Source organism: Hippopotamus amphibius, chromosome 4 (assembly GCF_030028045.1).
Source record: "Hippopotamus amphibius kiboko isolate mHipAmp2 chromosome 4, mHipAmp2.hap2, whole genome shotgun sequence".
Lineage (NCBI taxonomy): Eukaryota > Metazoa > Chordata > Mammalia > Artiodactyla > Hippopotamidae > Hippopotamus > Hippopotamus amphibius.
Genome location: NC_080189.1, coordinates 118,586,905 through 118,602,113, shown reverse-complemented (window position 1 = coordinate 118,602,113; position 15,209 = coordinate 118,586,905). Strand labels below are relative to the sequence as shown.

At 38.1% G+C, this 15,209-nt stretch overlaps 1 protein-coding gene across 23 annotated transcripts in view; it reads right to left on the bottom strand.

The window, feature by feature from the left end:
- PARD3 (par-3 family cell polarity regulator) overlaps window positions 1-15,209 on the bottom strand; it is a 608,396-nt gene that overhangs the window by 269,463 nt on the left and 323,724 nt on the right. For all 23 annotated transcript variants that reach the window (XM_057730270.1, XM_057730268.1, XM_057730263.1 and 20 more), the window contains 2 exons: window positions 13,019-13,110; window positions 10,791-10,874 (listed from right to left, as the gene is read on the bottom strand). In XM_057730270.1, the coding sequence (XP_057586253.1) occupies window positions 10,791-10,874; window positions 13,019-13,110 (176 nt within the window). The remainder of the gene's footprint in view (window positions 1-10,790; window positions 10,875-13,018; window positions 13,111-15,209) is intronic.

Below are 15,209 nucleotides of genomic sequence, written 5' to 3'. Positions count from 1 at the left end.
TACACACACCTCATCTCTACTGTTGCACTGTCACCTCCTGGAAGGCGGTTCTCAGCAGTACAGGCTCCAGCACTCAGCTGGTAGTAAGGTCTTGACAGGTGACAACTGAATGAATGGGTGCTTGAGTGTAGCTGAGGCAAACAAGTCTCCTATTTCTAAGAAACTTTTTGCAGAACAGAATAAGTGAAATAATATTCAGATTCAGATCCTTTTTCTCATGATGGTGTCATTTATACCAAATACCAGACTGAGCTGAAATGAACTGAATTGAAGGAAAGGTCCTTTTTCGGCTTGTTATTTTGCAGTTTAACCTTGTTTCTTTCATAAACATTTACTGAGTCACTGTTTAACTTCATTCGAATTTTTATTATTAAATATAGTAAAGAGGCGTGGTGTTTACTACGATTAAGTATACCTACTTGCAAGAGTAAGAGGAGATAACATTTAAATTGCCTTTTGTCATGTTACTATTTGGGGATTAGCACCTACTAGTCTAAGAGTCTAAGAAGCCTGGTGACTAATGAAAAAAATACGATGTAGGTCATTTTTAGTTACTTGCCACCGTATATTGGAACTAAATAAATATAAATATTCTCTGAGCTCAAAGGTAAGAGAAAGTGCACTGACACAGCGGCACGGGCAACTTGACTGTCTGAGTCCCTACTGGCAGGAGGCGGTCTCTTAAATGTGCTTCATCAATCATGAAGTGACTGCTAAAATGTCACCAAGCCCACAACCTATCTATCTCCCTAAGCTTCCCCACTGTTTGCGTGTGTCTATGGGCAACTGAACAAAGTGTTCTATCAAAGGCATCACATCATTAAGATATACCTATGACTCTGTTGAATGGGACAAAATAATTAGAGAAATAAAATTAAATCACAGTTATAGTGGAACCAGAAAAAGACACTGGGCCATTTTGCTATCCAAGCAGCCACGTGAGAGCACAGCGGAAGGAAAAGATGACTCAGCCACCCACGGGCAGTCCTAACAGAGCCACCACTTGGTACCACGCCTGTTGCTAAAAGCTGCCTCTGCAGACCAACAGCACTTCTTTCAAGCTCATGTGTTCAACCCCTGAGTAAATATATGCCCTACCAAGAGTCACTCCAGTTAATTAATTAGTTTTTAATCGGTGAGTTGTGAGCAATTTCTCAATACAGTTACAACATTAATATGAATAAAGTAACCAAAAATTATTTTGTTTTTATGTATTCTGAAATATTTTGTGTATTCTAAAATAGTCCACAGAATATTTTTAGAGAAACAGAAAGAGAGAGACTATGTTTAATGGAAATTACTTAGCAGGTAACTAGTACCAGTCATTTGTTCAAATTTATAAATTTATCTCCACTAGAACCTTTCCGTAACTATGACAGTTTAAATAATATAACTTGGAAATCTGTAATTTAATTCTACAAGTGGCATTAATATTTTTCAGATGAATAGGTCTATGGATTTATATTCATCTAGATAATCATTTTTCTTTTCTTAAATCTACTTTTCTCCCCCCATGGGAATCATTCTAGAATAAATAATCCACAGCAAAAAGGCCTGACATGCTTCGTTCACTGAATGGCCTGTCTTTCTACACAAGCCCTCATATATGGCCAAATGCATGAGCAATTCTAACACAGTAAAAATGTTACAAATCATAAACAAATATGCTATCGCATTTACATGAAATATTGCAGACGTTTATTAAATGAGGTTTTAGAATCCAACATTATTAAAGCAGTCACATAAATCTCAGAATCCTCTTATCTAGCACTAGAGACTAGAGAGCTGGGGCGGGGGGGGGGGGGGTGCGCTTAGGTAGAGGAGCAGAAAGGGAAGAATTTCACCCTGGGTGATGCAGCAAGTGATCAGGGCATCAACGGAACAGGCTGAATTAAGGAGAAGTTAGTAGCCTGCTGATTTCTAAGTACTTGACCAGACTATTAGAATCACTCTCTCCAAAAGAATGGATTAATTTAAAAGGGAAGTGGTACAATCTGCAAAATTATCTCATTTGCTTCACTAGGTGAAAATGATTAAAAAGGAATGGGAATAACTATCAAAAAAAACTTCACAGGAAAATTGAACTGATAACATAATGGCCAGACTGAGAATGAAGAGGACCCTCTGAAGGGAAATCAACGGGAAGCAATAACAGCGGCTTCATCTTCCTGAAACCCGTGTGTGTGAGGTGCCAGCAGTTACGTCTCCATGCCCCCCACCGCCCGGGGAAAGGCGGCTGGCATCGTACAACTGGAAACAAATTTTAGGGATCGACTTTGCAAATTCGACCAGCTAGAATGCCTTCTAAAGGAATAAAGAAGTGAGTACCGATGGTGTTGTGGTTCCCATAACACTCTTATTAGAGAAAATAATTGAAGGTTGTGAAGGTCAGAGCATTCTGGCATGTCGCTGTGCCAGAGCAGAGAATGGTTTTTCTTCTAGGCGCTTAGTACCAGAATCCCTTATTAGAGGCAACCATGTTCCATCAGAAGAAGAAACCACGTTGCAAAAAAGAGAGGAGAGAGGAGTGGGAGGCGAGGAGCTGGGGGAGCTCTGATTGGGGGAACAGTCTCGGGGCAGAAGCACCAGCTTGGCTGTGCTGGCAAGCACAGGGGGAAAAGCAGGTGTATTATTAATGCAGCAGGGAGGGCAGCTCTGGGAGCCACAGCTACAGGGCTCAGGGTACATGAGACAGCACCTCTTCACCTCCTGCATGAATTGAACGTGAACCCGACTTCGCAAGAATCTTTCTGGGCAAGTGGATATCTTCTGGTAAATCAGAAACATCTCCAAATCTACTCCTCTTCCCTGGTCTCTCTACCTTTCCAAAAATTTAGGAGGAAAAAAATACTATGTCCACTACGTACAAATCCCACTTCTGAATAATTTTCCTAAAATAAAAAAATACGTAAATGCACACGTTTCTTTGAAGTCTTCCGTCAGGGCTTTTGTACAATGTTTCTTAACCCCCCAAAAAGGGCAAAGAAGAAGGATATAGCCCCAGAGAGCAAGCCCTCGAAAGGCGGCATCTCTGCACATGATTTTGGATGCGTAATGAGAAATTTAACTGCTTAGATTATATTAAGGATTGCACCACTACATTTTTACAAGGTTCATTAGCCTAATTATACACTTAATTAAAACAAACTCAGTCACACATGTTAACATTTTCAATTCTAAGTATAAATTACAGCCAATGATAAAACTGAAAATAAGTAACAAATGTTTTATTGACATCTAAATTGGCTGAGCAAGTCTGAGTTTTGCTTTGATAATGTAAACTCCCACAACTGCCACCCAGCTGTATGGAAATGATCATAATTCATCTTAATAAAAGCAGACACAGTATAAACACCACAACTACAGCGAAGGCAGAGAAGGTATGAGCAGAATGGCTCCCATCAGCCAGACCCTCTCCCCTCGCTGAGTACTGATCGAATGACCTACATTCGATCCCTCAGAACCACAGCCAGGATGCCAAGTTAACCTAAAATCTTGATTTTTTTTTTTAATCTTTAGTGAAGGAGATAAAGTAGACCCAAAACTGCTCAAGTAAAAGTAGGGAATTCCTTTAGATTAGGGCAGAAATGATAGGCACCATACTACTACATTTAAAGAAGCAAGATTTAGCTAAACGTAAAATACAACTTTCCTCTCGAAAACAAATGCATTTAGGATGTCTCTTTATTAGAACAAGTCTGCAGCTGAGCATGCACAGCTGACAACTTCCAGACGAAAGGCTACAGATTCAGTTAATAAAGTTAAATCATGCTTTTTGAAAAATAATTAAAATCAAGTACTCAAAGTGCAAGAGCATATCTATTCTTTAAAAGTGAATATTCAACTTTAAAACTCTACAGTGAGCTGAAATACACAAGCCTAGAATAAAGCTCTTCTAACACCTGAGCTGCTTCCATGAAATTCCAATTGGCTGTAATTCTTCATTAACAAATACACCCAACTAACCAAATAAGTGTGTACTGGGATTCTCAAATTTATGATCTAAGAGTAATTTCTCATCTCACATTCACGATAGAAGAGATTGCTTTCCACTACTATATAGACTCATCGGCACTTGCCTAGAGAGCCAGCACACCCAGAACACCCAGCATTTGCAGGGAATTTCAAGGGCACGTCACAGGAAGATAAATGGAAGGTGAAACATTATTCTTATTAGCTGCTCACTAAAGGTACTTTACATGTATTTTGTAAGTACCTGTATTTTCTTGTTTTAACCTCACAATGCCGGAGGAGTGTCCCAGCCCTTAGATGTGAAGACTGAGGGTAAGTGAAGCTAACCTGCCCACACCACACTTACTAAAAAGACAGAGCCAGATTCTGTCCCAGGCACCTCTGGCCTCAAAACCTGGACAATCCCTAACAACCCCTCTACCAACAACATGAAGACTCAGCGTGTGGTCTAAGCGGTCACTGACTGCCACAGAGAGGGAAGACAGCACAGCTAACTGGAAATTCTAGAAAGAAGATGAACTTTCTGTTTTTGATGTGTTATAGAGCAAAAGATAATATAATAAAGGTTAGATGAGCTAAGAGTTATAACTAACATTATTTATAACCCCTGTAAATATTAATCAGAGGACCCAGGTTCACAGATTTTCACTGAATAATTAAGTAGAGGAGTATGTTCTTTCTTAAGGCTTTCCAAAGAAGTTTGCTAGCTACTCTTGTATACAGAATAGTTAAAAACTTTATAAACACTCCAGTTTTTATTTGACAGAAAAAAATTATTCAATATGTGCATCTACGATGCAGAAAACAAACATTTATATTTCACTCCTTTTCTATATTAATCTGATCACAGGAATATATATTTTCCAATAGGATCACTTTTATTTCAACTCCAAAACCTAAACATTTAAAATATTCTTTTAGGGATGTAACTTTTTTTAGCTTTAGGTGGCAGAATTTATGGATAGTAATGCAAGTAAAAAAATAAGTCCAGAAAAGAAGTCATGAAAAGAAACTTTAATATGGCCCTAGAAAAGGTTTGGTGTTAACTCTTCACCTGATACTCTATCAAACTGAAGATAAATGGTTGAAAAAAATCATTTGGGTTACAAATCAAAATTAATCAGACAAATCAAATGATGACACATCTGTAAAAGAAAGTTAAGAAGCAATTAATAAGGCAGTTAGCAGCATGAGGCAGAAGCAGAAAGCCTGAAACACACAGACCCACCCACACATACACTCCTTCTTACCAAGGACTATTTTCCTAATTTCCTAGATTTTTCCTCAAGTCTCATGAATGACAATCAGACACTGGGAAGAAGAAATCTGTGAGTGCCTATTATCAACTGCAGGTTGTTAAACGAGGCTGATTTTTTTCTATTTCCCTTCCTCCTGGGAATGTGTTAGAATTAGTGTGTGTATTGACGGGAAGTAATATATGGTTACAATAAAAGGCTTTCTTATCAACCAAGCAAGTGGAAATGAAGTTTTGGACTCTTGCCCCCAAAGCAATATGAATAGGAAACAGAGGAGAAGGAATTTTAAATATGAGAAATAATAGAATGTAAACTCCATGATGGCAGGCATTTTTTATTTGTTTGGTTCTCTAGAGCAGGGCTGGCAAATTACGACCCATGAGCCAAAATTCGACCTGCCACTTGTTTTTGCAAATGCAGCTTTTCTGGAACACAGTCACACTTGTTGGGTGATATATTGTCTATGGCTGCTTTCATGCTACAATGACAGAATTGAACACTTGCAATAGAAACTCGGTGGCCCACAGTGTCCAAAATATTATCTATCTGACCCTTTACAGAGAGTGTGCCTAGGATCAAGAATGGTGCCTAGGAGACACCAGATCCTTAAACAAACAAACAAACAAAAACTTGCTTAATAAATAAACATACAATTACTATCTGCATAAGAAAAAGCACAGTGAAAGAAAATCCCAAGGGCCCCAGAGCTAAGAATAAAGAATGTATATAAATGGGAAACGCCCATTACAGAAAAGGCATGGAGAAGCAGGTTGCATTTTATTAAGAATAATATGCTTTGGCCATACATGTTTCCAGAGGGGAAAAGATTAAGAATATCCACTATATGTTAGACTGGGAGTCCAAGTAGAAGAATAATAGTTATTTAAAAAATAATACCATGATATTTCTCAAAAACCTTCAATAATTTCTCTGTTGTTTACTGAATGAGGTCTCACAGGCCATTCATAAAGTGCTTTCTAACCATCTCTCCAGCGCTATCTTCTAATACAGTTTCAAATCATTGACTCATTATTTCTCAGCAAATCATACACATTTGTATGGAGTATCTTCCATTCATACATTCTCTTCCTGGGAAGAATATCTTTCCAGATCATCACTAGCATAAATCCTATTATTTCCTTTAAGGAAGACATCAAGTTCCACTGCTTCATAGCATCCAATAGCCAATAGCCCTACTTCCTCTAAATCCTATGGCACACGTGCACAGAGTTCTTTTGTCAAATAGTACAGATCTCTTTATATCCATAGTTCTCAATTAGACCTTAAAACTAAATACAGGGACTTCCCTGGTGGTGCACTGGTTAAAAATCCGCCTCCCAATGCAGGGGACGTGGGTTCGATCCCTGCTCCAGAAGGATCCCACATGCCGCGGAGCAACTAATCCTGTGTGCCACAATTATTGAGCCTGTGCTCTAGAGCCCATGAGCCACAACTATTGAGCCCGTGCTCCGCAACAAGAGAAGCCACTGCAAGCCCGTGCGCCACAATGAAGAGTAGCCCCTGCTCACCGAAACTAGAGAAAGCCCGTGTGCAGCAACACAGACCCAAGGCAGCCAATAAATAAATAAATTTTAAAAAAGAAAACAAAAAACTAAATAGAAAATCTTATTTCATAAGCCCAGCCCCATTTCAGAATATGCTTTTATATCTTGCTTTCTAAATACCTAACATGACAACATAATCATATTCGTAAGTAATTAGAAAGGCTCAGGAAAACTCATTAACATCAAGCCAGGATACCTCCTTATTGTTTTGTTTCTAATACAGCAATGCAGAGCTAATGGGATAGTCACAGTAAGCTTCACTGAGCAATACCGTTGGGCTAGGTCCTAGAAACATTAAAAAAATATAACATGAAACATGGTTTTTCTGCCAAAGGAAATGACAATTACTTGGCATAGCCCTCCTGAAAGTAGTAGCACTTGTGATTTAAATAAGAAGGTTATGTTTGACATTTAAATCAGGAGGAAATGAAATTATATGTGTGAAGTGAAAATCGATTTCAAGGTAACAAAACTGTGAATAAAGAGCCCTGGGTGGGGATCGGTTAACTCTATATTTTTGAATAAAATACAAGATGATGACTAGAGAAAAAGAGAGCATCAGGGGAGACAGCACAAGGACTTCCCTGGCGGTCCAGTGCTTAAGACGTCACCTTCCCATGCGGGGGGTGCACGTTTGACCCCTGGTCGGGGAGCTAACATCCCACAGGCCTCTCAGACAAAAACCAAAACCAAAACCAAAATCCAAACAAACAAACAAACAAACAAAAAAAACCATTAAAAAAAAAAAAGAAGCCACCTTGTAACAAATTCAGTAAAGACTTTAAAAATGGTCCACATCAAAAAAAAAGAAAAGAAAAGAAAAGAAAAGTAGATGGGCAGGGTGGAGAGAGGGGGAGACAGCACAGTCTCTCCCATGCATCTATTTGTCTCTGTTTCCAGCATCCAAAGCAGTGGCTGGGGGAAGGGCCACAAGCCAACTGCCCCCAGCTGGGAAACAACATTGAACCTGCTCTAGAAAAGAGCCTTTTTAAGTGGGCCCAGCAGGATCTTTATTCAAAAAACTTCATTATACCTTAGGCCCTAATAATACCTCATACCTAAGTAGCTTTGAAAGTTTCTCTAAACATTGACTTCACATTCTTCCTATTTTCCTGAATTATTTTTGATATTCCAGATGTTCGGCATTGAGTTTGTTCTCTTTAGGTGTGTAATTCCCATTCCGCACTGTTCCTTGAGACTTTTTGACTTGGAAATTGAAATCAGAAAGCACTACTGACATGCATGTGTCACTTTTAGGAAAATAAGTATTCAGTAAGCGTCCTTCAATTAGTTACATCTCCAAAACGGAGAGAGCCCAAGTATGATTTGGAATTTTGTACAAAGAAAGTTATTCTTGGAAATTTCGACTTCTATCCCATGCATGTGGATTCCTGTATTCCCACTGGATAATATGTGCAACTTCTTCCCGAGTTCTGCTTAATTTCTTCCCTTCTGCTTTACTGCATTGCTTAATATGCCCTTGCAGCCACCATGGAGCTGATGTAGCTCTCCTTAGAAGCTGTCATCATAATTAAAATCATCTTCTACAACAAGTTACCTAATTCAGACAAGCCCTCCTCTATCAGCTCACAGAGCACCTATGATACAAAGATGTCGGCATTTAGCACGTAATTATAATTGTGTGAGTTCTTGGCTATCACTCCCTCTTGACTGCAAACTCCTGGAGAGAGACTGTGTCCTGTTCTTCCTTGTTTCCCAGCACCTAACAGAGGAACAGCCACATGGTAAACGCTTGGGAAGGTTTCTGACTGACTGGGAAGAATTCGAGTGTCAGCATTTCTGAGAACAAGGGAGATACGTGTGTCTCTGGCTCCTGAAGATTGGCATCTAGGATTCTTGAGAAGCCCTCCTGCTGTTCTCTCCTTTGTCAGCCTCACTCTGAAAACCATGACTGTCAAGGCGGTGAGGAAGCTCAAAGATGCATCACAGGTGTTGGGGAAAGAATTCTGTTCTGTTTCCCAGTATGAACACTGGAGCTGCCTCAAAAGGGTTTATAAAGAATCTTATTTTCTTAATCTCTTTGTCCCTTGCATAGGAAAGCTGTATAGGATTTTCTTCATTAAGTTGCCACATCAACAGGGATTAAAAATGACTCAGCAATAAAACAACTTCTAGTCCTATAACGGGATCCTTGTCTACTTGAATGTGTTCTGTATATCAAAACACCATGGTAACCAGTAACTGGTGGATTTTGTGAAATGCCTTGCACTGAATTAATCGGCAGTAGGTTTATTTTTCTATCATATTCTTTTTTCGCTTTAGGCTTTTTACCTGTTTATTTTATCCTAATACCCTTTCACACTGAGGTAGGAAAGGTATAATAAATAACAGAAAATAACGTTTGTAATTGAAATACTGGTTCAAAGCTGCTACATACACAATTAAATCTCACTTGTGATGAGTTATATTCCACGAACAGTTAAAGGCACACTAATATTGGGAAGCTATCACCCATGCATTTTTACTCTTATCTTATTTTTCTACGCATGAAATAAATGGAAAAAGGATTTAACTTCTGAGATCATTTAACATTAAAATTTTTAAAGGAGGTAAAAGCAAGGGCCATTTTGAAAACAACTAAGCTTATTTAACTGAAAGTTCTTTGAAGAAGTTTCAATGCTTCTCCAGAGTTTTAAAAAAAGCACAAGAACAAAAGAAGGAAAAAAGTGAAAGCAATCGTACTCTGTGACTATGACACCCCTCCCCCACCCTCTAGTTCAAGGTGAATTTCACATCTTGTTAGATAACGCTCACATTCAAGCCTTGTACTCCAGCAGAGTTCTAGGTGAATCAAAAAGTTTCGACTTCCAGACCTTCCATAAAGCATATGCTTTACCAAAAATATGAAATCTGGTCTCGGTACTGTCAGGAACATATACCAGGAGGGTAGTACAATTGTTCAAATACTTTTTCTTTTAATTAAATAGATAATCCCATCACATGCTTGTAACTGATATTCTACCCATCACTTACAACATACTAGATGCTTGTAATTCCTTGGCAGGAGTTGAAACTATGGGCTACGTTCTCAGTCACTGGCCTAAAGCAACTTTCTAGCTTCCCTCTTCTTCTCCCAGTGTAAAGGAAGTTAAAAAATAAGTAGATAAAATGATAACAATAAAAGAAAGAAGTTCAAACTAAGAAGCCAAGTAGTTCATAAATATGCTTCACTGGGTAGTCATTAGATGGATAAATAGGAGAGGACGGAATTAAACTTCAACGGTTAAACCCCCACCCCCGGGGGGAAGGAGGCAGCATCTCATTTGTGGATGATGGAGGCTCATCAAACGTTTGATTAGTTGCAAAATCAGCTTAAAGTATGTGAATATATATAAGAACAAACATACAATAATTCTTTCACAAAAAGAAAGCAGCAGGATAAAAGAAACTCATATAATGTGTGATGTTTTTAAGGATATATGTTCTAGAAAGTAACAGTCATACTCACAACCTGTACAAAATTTTGACATTTGGGTGGGCAGACTGAAGAGAAGGAGACATAAGTCACATGGCAGGAAATAAGACTACAGTTGTCTAACTTAAAAAAGTTTCAAACATAATCATCAAAATCGTATAAAATTAAAGAACTAAATAAACATAAAAACAAATTTTAAATGAATCCTTTTCTATGTTATCCAGATCATTTTTATTGGATACATTTTTTCCAGAAAACTGCTTTAAGCTCTCCCTTTCCTTTGCACATTCGGCTGGGGTTCTGGCTCTAACGGCTATCATCAATTTGCACGGACGTGATGCCCAATAAAATTATTAGGATAATGTAAATGCCCGATTTCCTCATCCGCCTAAGCGCTTGCTGTGATTACGATGCATACACGTGACTGAAGGCGCTGTGGCCCCCCACATGAAAAGGCTTCTATTAAGCATATGCTAAGTCAACACCACTCTCTATCTAAGCATACATGAAGAGAAAACACTCCACATTATGATTCAATTAAAAACCTGCAAGATACGTTACCTGCCGCCTCGAGCACTGAAAGGCACTACATGGATTCCCAGAGGCCCTCCATCGTTGGGGACTTGTACGAGCTTTACCATATCACTGTGAGACAATATGATGAATGAGGGAGCATGAACATGGACCGTCACAAACCAAAACCAAAACCAAACCAAACACAAAAGCGCAACGACACAGACGCACAATAAACAGCGAGGGAGGACAAAACGAAAAATCCCACCGGGCACACACGCATATACATACACATTCTGGAACAGAAGCATGGTGATGAGGGCACATTCAACACGACATACCTGCACACTAGTCTGATGGCATGGGTGGGGGAGCAATCATCAGAAATAACTACACTAAAAATGACACAGCACCGCTGCTCTCGGACCACACTCTTCTGTGTAGTCCAGGTTCACATTTTGTGATCACACCTCTAGACTTCCACTGAAAGTTTCCCATCCGAATTGCTATTCAAGGACTACGAAGATTAATGGGATAAAGATGTTCCAGCTGCACAGCACTTTATAATTTACAAAGTGCTCCTACACGTGTCACATCATTGGTCCCTCCTCCAATAATCCAATCAGGTCAAAGCTTTGCCCTGGGAGATGGCAGTCCAGATGGGATACAGCCACCCTTACTTCCGAACTCAGAGCTCTTTGGAATGTCACTGTCCTACCTGCTGTAAGCTCACTGCAAGTGCAGGCAATGCAGCCCCAGTGGATACCCGCAAAAAATCAAATGACTGTCCTAAGGGTGCTTGTAATTGAACCCTAAAGTCTTTAAGATAATTATATGAAGCAACATGAAGTTACTTCTATTACAGCACTTTAATATTAATATCATAAGTCCGAGTTTAATACAAATTGGTGTAATCTAGAGAATGTAAATTTTCTAAACCATTCCAATGAGATTTCACTTTCTTTGTAAGTATTTCTGTGGGTGTGAGGACTGCACAGAAATCTAAGCAGTACTGATCTAATGATCAATATTTGGAAATACTATTTCAATTACATATCTAGTTTAAGCAACCTGGACAACCATAAGTGATTAGACTTGACCAAGATCACAGTATAGATTTCAGGCGATGGAAAAATGCCAGTGCTGCAACTGTACTTTTATGTGTATAGATTTAATCACAAACACAAATTAGGACAAAACTGAAATTTTGTCATATTGCCAACATATTTACTAAAGTAATACTATTTAAATGGATTTTTTTTTAATATTTTCATAGAATTTCCTAAAATCCTATCGTAGATACTGTTAATACCATTGTGAGCACCTATTTAATGACTGGTTTGTCAACTAAGATGGTTTGCCAACTAATACTGTAACTTTAATACATTTATTTTATTTTATATTCTTTCTCAAAAGAATTATGACAGTGCAAGTGCTTCTTAAGTGTAAATACTTAGAGAGTGCTGGTCGTTAAAGGGCCAAACATAATCAGATTCGGAGCCTGTTTAATCTCACTGCGAAAGGTCTTATGGCCCTTCCTTGGAAGACCAAGAAAAGACAAAATTAAGAGTTTAATTATTAATATTTAGACCCCCAACTTTTACCCAAAATCAAAAAAGAAGTTTAGAGTGACTGCCCTCCCTGCTCTATGGTACCTTAGAAGACGTCTTGAGAACATCTTCCATTCAAACCTGCCATTGTGTAAGATAATTGTAAAGTTGTGATAATATATGGAATTTTTTCTTTGACCTTTTATACTTAAAATCATGTTCAAGGTCCCTAACTTGTAATTTTTCATCAAATGTCTTGAGAGAATCTATTTCTTCAAATCAAAAATATATATATACTAGAATGACTAATGCTTACCTGATCCAACTAATTTTTCAGTAACGTATGTCTACAATCTCGTTTTTAATTTAGCAATGTTGAAGAACAAACAAATGACCAAAATACTGACATATAAAAGCCATCTGAAAACAGTTACAGTGCTGTGAACATGACAAATGTTTTCAATCAAATACTATTTTATATTATAATTTAATAGTATTTGCCAAGGCATGACACTTAGAGCAGGTACATGTGAATTTCCATGCCCTAGTTCTTACATTAGATCATTAACTCAGTAGATGAAAGATGCTCTTTGGAAAACAAACCAATGCAAGGCATATTTTAACTAAGCACAAACATTCCACATGCCATATGCTTTCAGAATACTTGCTGCTGTCAGTGAAGCTACATAGATATTACAAACTTAGTTGAAACCGTCAGTAACTTACTCCAAAGAAAAGTTAGGTATGTTCTCCACACCAGTGTCGGCGTGCCCCACAGGCTCAACACGGCTGCTGTCTTCCTCCGTACCATCCTCATCCTAGAGAGGGCACAATACAAAGAGAAGCACACTGTGGGTCAGGTTTATTCTTATACAGTGAATGAAAGGAAACTGGATAAAACTGTGGAGTCTAGTAGGCATTATGATCAAGTTAACTATGTCTCTCCTCTAGTGAGGATGACCTTTAGTGAAAAGATGGGTTTGTACACGTGAAAAGTTGCATTTTATAGCAATAAGTCTCCCGAGTTAGCACATCTCAGGGGGTGAGCAAGATGCCATTGCAATAAGAAAAGAAAATGTTATAACTTATACTAATGTTAACCTTCTTATCATTTTTATTTCACTTTTTGGTGTACGTTTTAGGAAGTAATTACGTATTACTAGGATGTCATAATACACTAATAAATAGCACGTTACACTGGGGATGCATGTTTCGCATTTTTACTAACCCAAACAGTTGAGATCATTATAAACCTTAACAACAGCAAAATCTTCAGTCCTACTGTCAGTTCCCTAGTTCCTATTAACACATCTTGTCAAAATGAACATGAAGTAATAAGTACAATCCTAGACTTAGATACTTCATCCTGTGAAATGTCACTTAAAGTTACCCTAAACCAATCTTCTGATCATTTAGAGGTAAAGGCATTTAAGATCTTAGCCATGAAGAACCACTTCTGTTTACTTCTGTTACAAAGGACCAGGCACAGGAAAAGGCACAAAGACTAACATAACCAAACCCCATCACTGTATTCTTCCTTTTAGAAAGGCAGTATTTTGTAAAAATTATATTCCACCACTTTTTAGAAATTGAGCAAGTATGCTGGTGCTTCCAAAGGTGCATGTGGAATACATGTGACAGTTCATAAAAGTCAATGAAATGTCACCCAAGAATATGCCTTACTTTAGAATATTGGCCATTGTCTTTTCACTAAGCAGCTCACTAACAGTTAACTTGGCTTTGCAGGATCATGTGAATAAGGATAAACATGCCTGATGACATCAATGGTCTTATTAAGCAAATTAGAATATTCAGAAAAGACTCAGAATCTCCAGACACAGTGGCTGAGAGGCTCATGTGGGCTTCACCTTGGATCCACCGTGCCTGATACCCAGCAGGTACTCTGTAAATATTTTTCTAATGAAAACAAAATCATCCCCAGGAATCTCTGGGGTAATATTCTTTCACATACAACTCAATAAAATTTATTTAATCTATATCTTGGAAGATTATGTATATAGTTTATATACACATATAATTTGTTAGTTTTATCCTTTATACTGCATAAATTTGATAACAGTGAGTATATATGTGAACTTACTAAACCATCTAATGAGAGTCCACCATTAGAGAAAAATTGTATATTTTTAACCATGTATTTAACAGAAATCGATATGTATCAACAGAGACATCAATCAACAAAATGATAAGCAAAGGTTATAGGTTCAGGATATAGCATCAAACAATATTTCAACTCACTGAAGCAATACTGGCGGTAAGGCAGAGCAGTTGGTAATGCCCAATTTACATTTCCTCTGAGAATCTACCAAAATAAGAAGCTCAATGCACCGAGTTTTTCTATGAGTGTAGATAGACTCCATGCGTCCTCAGTGGCGGGGCACTGCATGAAGCCAAGCTACTTGAAGATTGATGATCCTGTGTTTTGAGAGGCTCTAGTACATACTTCTTACTCATCTATCTCTTTTAAGCACCAGCACATAATACATTTCGAAGGTTAACCAGCATCTTGAACCTGCCTGAGAACCACACTTAGAATGTAAACAAGAACTTCCAAAATTATGCTTTTCCACTGCAAGTGGGGATAGGGAGGAGAGAAATGTGATTGTATATAAATCAGATGGAAAACATACAAATAGTCTCATGGGTTAAAGGCATTTCGTTTCAGGATTCATTAATAATTTAAGCACCGCTGAAACACCACTATGATGTATAACCAGCAAAAACATCTACGTGGCACTATGAAATGGCCACATAAATGAAATACCCCAAACTACAGTGATGAAACAGTAACTGATAATTGACACATTCACTGTTCCTATGGTGGCCATTACCAGGCCCCCAAGAACATGTAGAATATTATTTCATGTAGCTGCATATGGTGTTCAGTTATTTTGCA